The sequence below is a fragment of the Lissotriton vulgaris genome, chromosome 9 (genome assembly GCF_964263255.1).
Source record: "Lissotriton vulgaris chromosome 9, aLisVul1.2, whole genome shotgun sequence".
NCBI classification, from domain to species: domain Eukaryota; kingdom Metazoa; phylum Chordata; class Amphibia; order Caudata; family Salamandridae; genus Lissotriton; species Lissotriton vulgaris.
In genome coordinates, this window is record NC_141697.1 from 137,206,945 (window position 1) to 137,221,281 (window position 14,337).

General features: G+C 43.6%; 1 protein-coding gene across 2 annotated transcripts in view; it reads left to right on the forward strand.

Annotated features, from left to right (window-relative positions):
- LOC147689728 (carbohydrate sulfotransferase 9-like) overlaps positions 1-14,337 on the forward strand; it is a 91,274-nt gene that overhangs the window by 23,812 nt on the left and 53,125 nt on the right. For both annotated transcript variants that reach the window (XM_086937203.1, XM_086937202.1), the window contains exon 3: positions 2,741-2,827. In XM_086937203.1, coding sequence (XP_086793329.1) covers positions 2,741-2,827 — 87 coding nt within the window. The remainder of the gene's footprint in view (positions 1-2,740; positions 2,828-14,337) is intronic.

A 14,337-nucleotide genomic window follows, 5' to 3' on the forward strand; every position in this document is an offset into this window, starting at 1 on the left:
ACTTTCTGTTTAAAAACCATAATGGTAATTGGTTTCTTCATGGTTGGTATATTTGATTTGCCAGTAAGTCACTAGTAGAGTGCACCAGGGGTGCCCAGGATCAGTAAATCAAATGCTACTGGTGGACCTGAAGCGCTGATTGTGCCACCCACTAAGTTACCCTTTAAAATTGTCTCAGACCCACCATTACAATGTCTGGGAGTACAGTTTCAAACTGCCAATTTGACCCGGCATGTGCACCCACTTGCCAGGCCCAAACCTTCCCTTTTACTACATGTAAGTCACCCCTAAGGTTGGCCCCAGGCAGCCCCTATGCACAGGGCGCATTAAATTGAAAAGGTAGGACATGTACTGTTGTGTTTTACATGTCCTAATAGTAAAATACTGCTAATTTTGTTTTCAACTATTGCAAGGCCTATCCTCAACATGGGGTAACATGGGGATTGCCTTGAAATACCCTTTGAGTACAATTTCCCATTGGGAGCAGATAGAGATTCGGAGTTTGGGGTCTCTGGACTCACAATTTAAAAATACATGTTTTGGTGAAGTTGGTTTTGAATGGTAAGTTTAAAAATGCAACTTTTAGAAAGTGGGCATTGTTTTGCTTAACCGTTATGTGCCTCTGCCTGTCTGTAGAATACATATCTGGATCAGGATGACAGTTGGGCTGTTTGTGCATTCACTCTAGACAATCACACATTGGGAGCTGAGGGTTGCCCTCCATATTCTGATGACCCATCACCAGACTGATGGGTCTTTCAGAGCTAGAGTAGTGGGAGGAGTTGTCACTGTCACCTGAATAGGGCCATGCCTGTCCTTACACAAATCAGTCTCCATCCCACTGTAATGTGTCTGGAGCCAGGGCATGGAAAGGCAGGGTCTTGTGCACTATAAAGACTTTCCTTTGAAGTTTGCCTACTTCAAAGGCAGAAATGTGAGTAAATACTGGACCTCTGACACCCTAAACTCAGAAGATGTCTGGATTGAGAACATTCTGCCAGGAAGAAGAGCTGGATGCTGTCAGGATGGACTGCTCCTGTCCTGGGAGTGAAAGGACTGGACTTTGCTTTATAAATCCTGCTTTTTGAGGTTGTCCAAGGGCTTGAGTTGAGCTTGCCTCTTGTTAGGAAGTCTCAGGGGCCATCAAAGACTTCACCTACTATCACCTGGGCTCTCTTTCTGAGAGTCCTCCCTTGCCAAGTGGTGCCAAATCCAGTTCCTGGGCCCTTTGAAGTCAGTTCTAGTGGTTTCAAGAAGAAAATCAATGCATCTGCTCACTACGTCATCCAGAATCGGCGCATCATTACAAAACTCGACGCACAGCTGGTGCCTGCAAATGAACATGGTTCTCATTCAACGCACCAACCATGGCTTACAACGCCCCCAGCTTTCTGTCACATCTCCTCTGAGGAATTGCTTCTGTGTGAATTCCGAGCACCACATCACTGAAGTCGCTGACTCCGATGAAGCGCCTGGTTCAATCCTCTGAAACCGACACTGTGCGACTTGACTTAGATGCATCATCGGCGCACCATTCCTGAGCGCCGCTTTTGTCATTGACACCGCACTAAGGAACCGACCCATCATGCCGAGAAGGACACCTCACCTCCCTTGTGGCAGTAGGGAACCGATGCCTTACCTCCTCTGCCTGGCAGTAAAGAACCAACCAATGCATCACCTCCCCAGCACCAGTAAGTAACCGACGCAACACTGGCTAATCCAACACTTCACCTCCCCTGCGCCTCTCTTTTTAATGTATCTAAGGTACTTTGGCCTAGTCAAGCGCACCCAGTGATTTTAAGGAACTACAGTTGCATTCAACCTTTTAAAAGTGATATCTTGACTTGTGTATGTCATTTTGGTATTGTTTTATTCAGATACATATTTACAATTATTCTAAACTGGAGTGCACTCCTTTTGTAGTGTTTTCACTGTGTTAATGTGTGTGTGTGTGTACACAAATATTTTACGCATTGCCTCTGAGATAGGCCTGGCTCCTTTGTGCCATACAAAGGATGTAAGCAGGAGTTATCTTAGCTGTGTGATTCCCTTACCCTGACTAGGAGAGGGTGCAAACCACTGCCAACTAGAGACCCCATTTCTAATAGCTCCATTGGCTATGAGATTGTATTCGCAGTTTAGTATTTTGCGCAACAGTGAGGCATAGTATGCAGTAATTTAGCAAGTTTGGTGCTCATTCTTTGCGATTTTGCCAAATTTTTATCTCCATTTTCTACCATTTTTTATCTGTTGGGACCATGATAACTAAATCTGAGAGAATGAGCACTCTGAACTGTGAACTTATATTAATCAGGAATGTAAAACGGGTTAAACGTTAAATGCATTGAGTTCTAAAATTCTGGCGACCTCTGTCCAATGGTTCAACTTGATGCACATATTGTTCTATTGGATGGTCACTGACCAGCAAAACCAGATCATCTAGGCGTAACTCAGTGTAGTTAGAAAACACATCATTATGAAAACCTACTTTTGCATATTACTTGGGGGCGTATATTTCTTGTATATAATGTTTTTCCCCTCTTAAATCCATCAATCTGTCACGTTGACTTATATTTTATGAATTAAAGTCTTTTCCTAATTTGTGAAACTATTTATTGTTACTAGAGGTGGCAAGTCTCAACATAAATAGAGAGAGCAAATCCTAATCCAAGACAAGGATTTTGCTAGGGCCTAAGAGCAAAAGAGCAAGTTGAGACAATTGGATGCTTCTTTTTTGCAGCCCCCCAGCCCTATCGAACTTTGCGGCCAAAAGACCTGAGAAGGGCAAACCAGGAACATGTTGGATCTGAGAGTCCATCTTCATCAGGTAAGCTTGGCACATTATCACATTCCTCTAGAGATCAAACGTTTTTGGGGCCCAAACCATCACAAAAGCTCCATATATATGAAGTAAAAAATTGTGTTTCTTTACTTTCTGTCAGATCCACAGAAAAAAAGTCAGGTCTCCATTGACTTTGCTAGTTTTATTCCAAGCATTTGCAGCAGTCTTTGTCCCTGAGATGTTGCTCACTTTTCAGTCACAGGAAATGTGTGTGGCTTGTAAAGCGCACTGCTACCCGGAGGTGTCCTGGCGCTATAGACCGCTGGGTAACCCGTCCTGGCTTTCCCTGTGAGATGTTCCCTCCTGGGTATCTCCAAGTTGAAACCAGGCACCCCCAGCATTTGTGGGGGGCCGTGGTGGAGATTAGGCAAGCTAATGCCCAGAGTGTGATCCCTGGTTAGAGTAGGCACCGAGACGAGAATTATCAAGTCTGCTGCCTGGTTCACGACCCTCCCGCATTAGGAATTGAACCCTGGTCCTGGGCCGTCCTCTGCTTCCGGGTCTGCCGACTCTAACCAGTGAGCCACACCACTCCACTGTGAAAAGACATTTCACTGGAAGTAGGCTTCTCCCAGTGAACATTCTTCAACTGGGACAGTGTTACAGTGATGGGTGACTTGATCAGAAATTGCTTTGATAAGTGTGTGTTGATTTGTTGAGTGGAGGTGTGAAAGTCTGTACTTTACAGGAGTTAAAAAAACAGCATTCAAACTAAAATGTCATTTTCAAACTTCTACTTGAAAAAAACATGGATTCTCAGTTTAGCGTTTTGGTAACAAACACAGGTATCATTTTATTCTCCAGTACCTAACACTACTAAAATGTTTAACCTGGCACTCAAATCGCCAACATGCCTTTGTTGGTTAGGTGGGGAGTGTTGAATCTGAACTCAGGTTTCCAACTTACAGAGGCTTAATTCAGGCATAGAAATTATGGGAAACATCCATTACCACGCAGTCATTACATCGCCCTGCTTTTACAACGCAACTGTTATAAAGCAACTACCTTTATATTGCATGCCATTACAACACATGCCATTACAACGCATGCCATTACAATGCATGTCACTACAACGTAAGCCATTACAATGCATACAATTACAACGCATGCCCATTTCCGGGACATTCGCCTTGGAAAAAAAGCCTACCTTGCTGGGAGGATAGAAGCCGCCTCCAACTCCTGTAAGGAGATTTTCACCATAGTGAGAGAATTCATGGCTCCGCGGTCCAATACATCTCAAGATATGCCCTCTGAATCCTGGGCTTCGGATCTTGCTAATTTTTTCACCAGCAAGATTAAACTTATCCAGGACTCTTTTCCACCGGTGGCGCCCACTGGGCTGACCAATACAGAGGATGACCTGCACCTTCTGGCCCCGCTTGGTCCGACGTTGGCTGTTTTTCCACCTATTTCAGCCCCTGCTTCCTTAGCGCTTATGGGCAATCTCAAATCTGGGTCGCCCTTGGACCCTTGCCCGGCCAAATTCTTGGCAAAAATGGCGGAAGTGATAAATCCGCTGGCGAATCCACTCCTGAATCTCTCGCTGAGCCAGGGAGCGGTTCCGCAAGCCTGGAAGCAGGCAATGGTCATCCCTTTGCTAAAGAAGCCTGGTCTTGACCCTAAGGCCCCGGTCAATTATAGGCCTATCTCTCTGTTGCCTGCTCTTACGAAAATTTTGGAGAAGCATGTTCACACGGTGCTCTCCAATTTTCTGGAAACACACGAGATTCTGCATGCCACCCAATCTGGCTTCCGCCCAAATCTCAGCACAGAGACCGCGCTCCTAGAGGTCTCAGAAACCATCAAAGGGTTCTGGACACTGGGGGCAAAGCCATGCTGGTGATGTTGGATTTGTCGGCGGCTTTCGACACCGTCCCCCATGAGGGCCTTCTCGCAAGACTCTATGAGATTGGCCTACGGGGGACGGTGCTCAGCTGGTTCTCTTCCTTCCTAGCTGGCCGCCGGCAAACAGTCTGGGCCTCCCCAGATTGTGCCGTGATGCCGCCTTTTGGAGTCGGGGTTCCACAGGGCTCTATACTGAGCCCAACCCTTTTTAACATCTTCATGACCCCTTTGGCGGCGCTGGCGGAGTCGTTCGGGGCCCAGACCGTATCCTACGCCGACGACACCCAGCTCCTCTTCTCTTGTAAGAGAGGAGGAGACTGATGGAGAGAGTATCCGGGATTGCCTTGGGGCTGTTTTTAAATAGTTCCAGCTGAACAGCCTCAAGTGCAATTCCGATAAGTCCGAGGTACTCTTCTTCGGGTGCGCTACGGAGCCAGACTGGCAAGCTTGGTGGCCCATTAACATGTTCCCTCCGTCTTGCTCATCCCAAACTGCTATGAACCTGTGGGTCAAGATGGACAAGGGTCTGACGCTGAGATCCCAGATCCTTGGTGTGACGGGCACATGCTTCGGCCTCCTTAAGATGCTGCGGAGGTTTCTACCTCTTCTGTCTGAGGAACACAGGAAGCTGACTGTGCAGGCTCTGATCGGCTCTAGGTTAGATTATTCCAACGTTCTCTACCTGGGCCTGCCAGAGTACCTGCTGCAGCGGCTCCAAGTTGTGCAGAACGCGGCAGCGAGGGCCATTTTTGGCCTTAACAGGCGAGCCAGTGCTGCTGGCCTGTTGCAGACTTTACACTGGCTGCCCATCCGCAAACGGATTGTTTTTAAGGCATTAACTTTGGCCTATAAAGCTCTTCATGCAGTGGGAGCGAAGTACCTCCAAAAGAGACTGGCCTTTTACCATCCGGCTCATTCTCTCAGGTCAGAATCTCTGTTCCTGGCGGCTGTGCCGCGAGTGAAGAGAGCTCGCATTGGAGGCCGCTCCTTCGGACTGTTGGCGCCACAGTTGTGGAACACCTTGCCGCTAACACTCCCGGGAGCCACCAGCCTACTTGCATTTAGGAAAGGCCTCAAAACCTGGCTGTTTACCCTGTAGGCTGTTCTGCTGTTCTCTCTGTTTTTTTTTGCATTTCTCCCTGTTTTTATTACTGTGTTGTGTTATTTTGCTGTAGGTCTCCTTATTTAAAGCGCCGGGACACTCTTTTTGAGTAGCCGTGCGCTATACAAAAATAAATATAACATAACATAACATAACATAAGGTAAGTAATGGAGATTTTTCATTTTAGGGGGAGATGGGAATAGTAATTTTTACCCCTACACTATCCAACACTTTTCCTACTGTTGCACTCACTGGAGTGGGAATAGTAATTTTTACCCCTACACTGACCAACACTTACTGTTGTCCTAAAAGTATTATGCGTTGTAATGGTATGCATTGTAATGGAATGCGTTGTAATGGTAGTTTAAAAAAATGCATTGTAATGTTATGCATTGTAAAATCATGCGATGTAATGGTAGTTGTGATGTAAAAACCACGTTGTATAAGCACGCCTTGTAATTGTTTGCATTGTAACGTCATATATTCAGAAATTATCAGGTCATATCAGTAGTTATATTGGGTATGTCAGCCATGTGTGCATAGATGTCTTTCAAGAGTTAAGTTAGCACAGTGTGTTATTTAGGGCTGATTTGCAAACCTTCTTAATCACATGGTAGAGCATACTGATTTTGTTTGTAAAATATTTCTAGAAACATGTTAGACAAAACAAGTGTTAGCCAATCATAAAAGGGGATTCTGAATGATTCGCCACAAACAGGGGGTCTGATTCACAAAGGTAAACTGAGAGGAAAGTCTAACTTTACGACTTTCGGTATTCACAAAAGGCATTTACAAGTAGTAAAGTTAGACTTTTGTATCAGTTTAACTTAAGTTTTGGTCTTACTTTGAACTGCGACCAAAAGTCCCTGGTCCTTGTTCTACCAATTTCAGAATTATGTGTTTGGGTCCATACACTATCCCACAAATGCAAACTGGGAATCTAAACTCTATCCCAAAAGTACTCAACTACTCAATAGTTCCATACATTATGCAGGAATCCCCATTTTCCAGCAAGCCTTTTTAGCACCTTGGGGTAGTGCCACAACCCATTTTTCAGCATCTCTTCTAGGCGCAATCTGTGTAGTGCAATTATTTAAAATGGCTGAGGCAAACAGCACGCCGATTTCCAAATATTGTGGTGTCATAAGCTCCTCTTGACACTCTTCCCCCTTTATCATGAGCATCTCATTGACTTATTGTTCCCCAAGGTTCTTGCAATAGCCTGGCTTAGTCACACGTAGAGGACTGTATGTCGGGGATACTCTTTTAGTTTCTCAATATACAACATTGTGGATATCATGAATCAATAGAGTGAACTTGCTTCAAGCTAATAATGTGCGCACATGCCTATATGGTGGGAACAAAAAAAGACACACATCCAGCAGAAGGCTATCATGAAACAAATCAACGTGCAAGGGTAATTGGTGAATACCATTTGTCTTTAAGACAACCTAAAGCATCCGAAAATGCACGATTTCCTAAATAAAAAAGCAATGCATCAGCAATTAAAATGTCGTCATGTCAGCAACGAACACACAATGGGTCTCAGGTATAAGCTAAAGGTCTCATCTGCAGTCTGATTGGCTACTTCATGCCCCATCATCAAAGCCCAATGAGAAACAAATGGGAATTTGTAACCATCCTTGAAATCTCATGGCCTTAATGAACAGGCCATCAAGCAAAGGCAAACCATGAAAAACACATGAAACTAATGGCTGAAGGATGACTCTTGTCCTGCTCTCTTTTTGTACTACTTCTTGCCATACATTTGTGAAGAATTAATAACATGAGGTCTTCCATAGAGCAAAATCCATCCTAGCAGGAACTAATTAAAACAGATGAACAATGTAAGTTTACAAAAGCTATTGGAGGAATCCATTGCTAAAGCACGTGTAGAAACAACCAATATTCTACTCGATTTAAAGATTCCGGCCATTGCTAATTAAAACCCATCAAGAATTCAGAATTTATGATCATAAATAAGTAGTGCATTACTGAATGAGGGGCCATATTCATTGCGCCATCTTAAACCCTATAATTTGTAAATTCATAGGGTTTGCTACTACAAAATCCCTCTTTTGTATGTACTAACCCAATTTTTCAATTCTGAAATGATTTTCTGAATCACAAAATGGGGTTCACAACCCATACCGAACTGTAATTTGGAAGGAGCATGAAAGGGGCTTTCCTTCCAAATTGCCAGTCGGTATGATATGTATCAATGGTTTATGACTGGGAGTCTGGCTGTGCACCATTGATCAGTTACAGACACCCAAGTCAGGTTGGTATCTGGTTCTCAAATGGGTAGATGATGCCCCCTTTGGACCCCTTACCCTTTTGCGATTCAGAATTGCAGCCTGGGGAATAGATAGTGGTACTGGCTGCTCCCCCTGAAGTTTTCAAAAAATTGAAAACTTTTTGTTTTATAAAGTTGTGAACTTTGGCTGCTAAAAATACAATTACCTGGGTCCCTTACATGACTCCATTCTTATCAATTCTAATACTAGAGGTGTGCAAATTGCCAACAGCCTAATTCATATTAATTAAGCAGGTCTTTCTATTACCCTATTGTATTCATTATTTTGTGAAATAACCTATGAGAACATAGATCAGTTTCAAAATCTAATTTGATTCACAAAAAGTCATTGTGCATTTTGCAGTGTTTTATCAAATCGAATGTTAGTACATCTTGCTGGAGGTTATTATATAGCCATAACAACGTGAGATGGTGTGAATGTTAACTTAATTCAAATCATGCATGGTCTTTTTATGACAAAACAAAGACATTCAAGAAAGATACAGTGACCATTATACTGCAGGTACGATTTATACTTCTGATGCACAACAGGACTGTTTTATATGTGAATCAAACATTTGTGGCACAACTCAAACAGCAATACAGTAAAAATCTGGTCGTGGTAGAAAATTGTAATACAGTTTGATAGCACAAAAGCAATAACCACTAATGTTTTATGTAATGCTCTAGTCATATTTGATTCCAAGTTTTGACAAGCACTAAATGCGAAATAAATTCAAAGCATTAGATGGCAATACAGTTGCTCCAAACGATAACAGTGAATTTGCCATTTACAGTGCTCTCGAAGTGGAAAAAGAAGAGGGTGTGGGGTAGGAGGTGGTGAATCAGTGATTGAAGGACAAGAAAAATGTATGGTGACATATGTACATCATTTACACATGAAATGGAACCTTTCCAGCCTAACATAGGTCAACTGTCTCTGTGTCTCAACATAGCTCAATTATACATGTTAATCGTCACATTTAGTCCATTGAGCTTGTAATAGAGGTGGTAAGTAGTCTATGTTTCGACCGCAGAATAAGCCCTTAGGCACCTGAGTCTTTCAGTGCCATCTCACGCGACCAGACTTGGTTCAGTAAGACCTTTTGAATATTATTTCGTTGACCCTTTCTCTCCTTTGACTAGATTTTGGTTGGATTCATTCCCCTCTGTGAGAGATTGATGACCTCACTGTACTCCCCACACAAAGCTACGTATGAGCTCTGTTCCTTCCTGGACGCACATTTGTCGTGCTTCGCTCACATGTAGGTATTAGGCACCTCACTTACCTTAGCACTCACCTGTTTTCATAAATAGCATCGCTCTTCTCACACTTTCCCCTTACCTCCAGGGGCTTTTCACCGCCCTGTCCTGAAGAAGACCCTAACACGAGGACACAAGTTATCCTCTTACTCTGGGGTCGAAACGTAGACTACTTACCACCTCTTTTGCAAGCTCAATGGACTAAATGTGACAATTAACAAGTATAATTGAGCTATGTTGAGACACAGGAACTGTTGACCTATGTTAGGCTGGAATGGGGTACCCAAATCTACCAATACCCGGTGGCTGGTAGCCCGGTTATTGAACTTTACAGACAGGAATACAGCCCTAGGGATGGCGCGTGAGAAGGGCCAACGTGTATGGCAGGGATCGAGCATATCCATGTACCCGTATTTCACTGCCATGGTACAGTAACACGCAGAAAGTATGCCGGGGTGGAGCCGGCCCTACGAAAGTTGGGGTTCCAGTACAGAATGTTATATCCAGCGCGGCAAAAGGCAGATGTTGATGGACGGTCTCAAATCTTCGACTCTCCTCATGACACCAAGGAGTTCTGCCAGAAATACTCTAATGTGGAGAAGAAGCATAGTACAATGTCCCCGCAGTGGTCACAGGACATACCAGACTCTGGTGCATGTGCTGATCTCTTCTTTGCCAGCTAAGTTACACTAAGGTTGCTATGCAAGAGCAGTGGGTCGGTGATGATGCATTTTATATAACACTTATACTGCATTGCCGTGTGTCTGTGCTAGTGGCAAGCTGGAGCACCGCCTGGGACGTACAAGATACACATATGCAGGCACCTGGTGCCAGGATTAAGGGGATGCACTTGATTAGGATTATGCATGATTACAGTATAATGCTTTTGTGTTTCTATTCAAATACAGTTATAAGGGGTTTGGATTCCCCCCTAGAGTTAGGTATGGGGGATGGGTCGTGGGAGGGGGGTACTGGGTTTGTTGGCAAAAGTCATTAGTATGGTATTCTTACAGTCGTCATTTGCAGTGCAGCAATAATGGTCCATGTGCCAGTAAGTTGGAAATGTTACATATAGATCCTGGTTAATAAGGTGATGGGGGAGGTCAAAGTGGTAATAATGTCTTGGAATGTCAGGGGCCTCAATAATGCCCGCAAATGTAAACAAGTGACCAATTACATGCAACAGCGTCAGGTGGACACTGCCTTTTTTCAAAAGACTTATTTGGCAACAAATGCCAGGACGTCGCTGGCTTCAAGCTGGAAGGCACATAAATATTTTGCAGGGTATGGTTCATATGTCGGGGTGATGCAGTGTTGATACATAGGCGGGTGCAGTTCTGGGAAGTGAAGGTCTGTCGAGATGCAGGGGGGCGTTATTTATTGGTGAAGGGATGTCTGCTTGAGCACTCTGCCTTGATCGTTAATGTGTATGCGCCAAATGTTGATGACCCCGACTTCTTTGACACTATTCATACCCACATAGAGCTCAAGGGGGCAGACCACATATACATGGGGGGATTTTAATTTATTACTTGATCCGGAGTGTGATAGCACAGCATGCACGATAGCCACAAAACCCAGGGCAAGGTGGGTGGTGTTGGACACTATAGAAAAGTGTGGGCTACTGGGCAAATGGAGGTACCACTGTACATATCGTGAGGGGTACACACATTACTCTGCACCCCACAACACCTGGAAACATTTTGATTACTAGTGCCTGTCCGCTGGGGTGGGAATATGGATAAACACAGTTATCCAACTGCTGCGCACCTTATCCGATCAGTCTCCCGTGTTGGTAAAACTGAAGGTCCCTAGAGCGGGGGGTGGAGCATGTATGTAGATTTCCTGATATGGCCCTGGGAGATGCCATTTTTGCAACTGAATTGGGGGAAGCGATCACCGAGTACTTTGCAATAAATGTAGGATCAGTGGAATCCAAGGCTACTTTATGTGGAGCCTTTAAGGCATATACAAGGGAGTGTGTATCTCAAAAAGCGCTGGAGTACTCAGGGATTTTTGACGAACGTTGGCACAGATAGAGTCACAGCTGACCGAACTAGACCATATAGAAACAAACACCATAGGTCCCCCCGATATGCTACGACGCGCAACGTTGATGACTGAATTTCATGAAGCAGTAGAACACGAGGCACACTTTCTAGGCAAATATGCGGTGGCTAGGCAGTATGGGGAGGGCAACAGGTGGGGTGGAACATTAGCTAGAATGATGCATCAGTCCCGCAAGCCGACCTATATAGCCGAGCTAACAGGACATAATGAAGAGCGGATAATGGGTCAGAGAATGAAGTAACTGAGGCTATCAGTGCTCTTGGCGGATCTAAAGCACCAGAACTTGACGGGTCTACGGGCTGCTTTTATAAAAAATATATGCATGCAGATGTCAGGATCCCATATTACAGACTAGAGGACGATCTGATGCTTCCGGCACCACTCAACACCCTACTGCCAGTTGGGTTCCTGCGAGACCCGCATGACATTCAGACACTGTCCACCACCAGCTGGGCATGGCATAAGTTACTGCAGGTAACAGGATCCCGTATAATGTACTCATCTGCACTGCCACTCGCGGGGAATGGCTGGGTTCCCATTTTGCAGGAGACCTTAGTAAAGCACATATTAGCCAAATTTCAGCTGATTACATTTGGCGACTTGTTCCCCGGTGGACATATTTTCTCATGCATGAAGGATCCCTGTTTCAGAGACGCCACCATAATGGATCACTTTGTGTTGCAAAGTTTGCAGAGGGCATTGCATGTGAGCATGTATAGTTACCCTTTGGAACCCCCCGAACTTCCAGCCCTGACAGGGGTTTAGGATGGGCATGGGAGTCATTTGATGGCTCGGACGTATAAGGCAGCAGTGGCAATGCTTCTTTGCCATGATACGGGTGTGCGGGCAGCTTGGGAACACGACCTTGGTTACCTGATTACAGATGCGCAGTCGGGTCGGTGCTGTACGCAAATACGCCGGGTCTCCCCTAATCACCGGCACAAGTTGCTGCATTTCAAATTTTTATGGAGAGCATACATGACACCTAACAAACTGCATCGTGTGGACCCCTCACGTCCACATGAATGTCCGAGGTGTGACTCCCCAGAGGCCGATTTTGCCCATATGACATGGACCTGTATCAAGATAGAGTACTATTGGAGATCAGTCTTTGGGGAAATCTCTCACATGGTTGAAGCGGAGGTTACACCCTCGCCCCTGATGGGACTGCTGTGGTACATGCAAGATCTCCTCAAATCCAAGCTTCGTTTTGTTGCAATTGCACTCCTTATCGCTAAACACAAAGTGGCTATCAAGTGGGCTTATAAGTATGCCCCCACACTGGATGCATGGCTTCACAGTATGACATATTGCAATACCACTAGTGATACTGATGCACAAATGCAGCCACCTGTTGCTAGGCCTGTAGATATTTGCCAGCCATTCCAACCCTACCTCCTAACAACTTTGTATTTAATATTGTATGGGTCTAGATATGTATGTACATGGACATGTGACTATGTAATTTTTGTTTGTTTTTCTTTTCTTGATGTAAACTTAATAAAAACCTATTAAAAAATATATGTGTATTTGTATATATATATATATATATATATATATATATATATATATATATATATATATATATATTCACTGAAAAAACCATAGGTTCCGCACCAGTTATAGTTAGCTGGACATTTTACTCATACAAAACCATTGAAATTCCTCGTTATAGTTAGTTGTACTCACTATAACTCGCGCGCCCGCAATCCACTGCTGATGATGTCACATATTACATCATTCATGACATGGTCAGTCACATCACTGATGATATCACTGATGACATCTCAAATGACATCACTGATGACATCACAGATGACATCACTGATGACATCATCCATGTGACAATCAAATACACCACATCACACACTAGTATAATCTTTCATCACTCACTGTAAAATAGAAAGTGCCATATTTAAAACCATTGACCACCAATAGAAATTTCTAAACACCCACTCAGTTATTCATAGAACTATACACATATCTAATCACTTACCTATAGATTCAGTGTTATATGCAGTGAATAATCAACAGAACACTATCAAATATACTTAAACGCCTATTTCAACATTACACACCGGCACACATTGTATTCACTTATAAAGACATCCTTCTGACTTATGCAAACAATTGGTTATACTTACATGTACTCACCTACACACTTATACAAACACCACTTCATCTATTTATATAGATAGTAACTCACACTTAATGTGTTATAAAATCACTATTACAAGTATACAGTTATCCATATAGTGACTCATACAATCACTAAGTCTTAGGCACACTTAATTAGATATAACTGTTGCATACACTGCCTTTTTTTTCAAGTTTAATGGAGATGTACCATTGAGAGAAATATTTCATCATCACCACACCCATAAACATATACACTCACTGAAATAACTGTTATAACATGTAGTCTTAACCTCATATACCTACTGAATGAACTATTCACACATTTTTTGGCAATCACACACCCCCCACCAAACCATATAGACATTCATTTACCCATACAAATACTCAGTTAAGAAACCAATAACAAATATAGGGCCAGATGTAGGTAAATGGCATTTTCCAATTTGTAAATATCGAATTTTACCGATTCGGTATTTACAAATCGGTAAATGCTATATAGGTATTTTTACCGAATAATTTAATGAATCAGTAATATTTGGTAATTACCGAATCGGTATTTACCGATTCGGTAATTGCCATTGTTTCCTATGGGCCTTGAGGCCCATAGGAACCAATGGCAATTACCGAATCGGTAAATACCGATTCGGTAAAATCACCGAATTGACAAGGGGGACAGGGACACACACCCTGTTGCACCCCTGATTCAGGCTTGTGTGCCATGTGGCACACATAGATGCCCTAAGGGCATGTATGTGTGTCACATGGCACAGGTGTACATG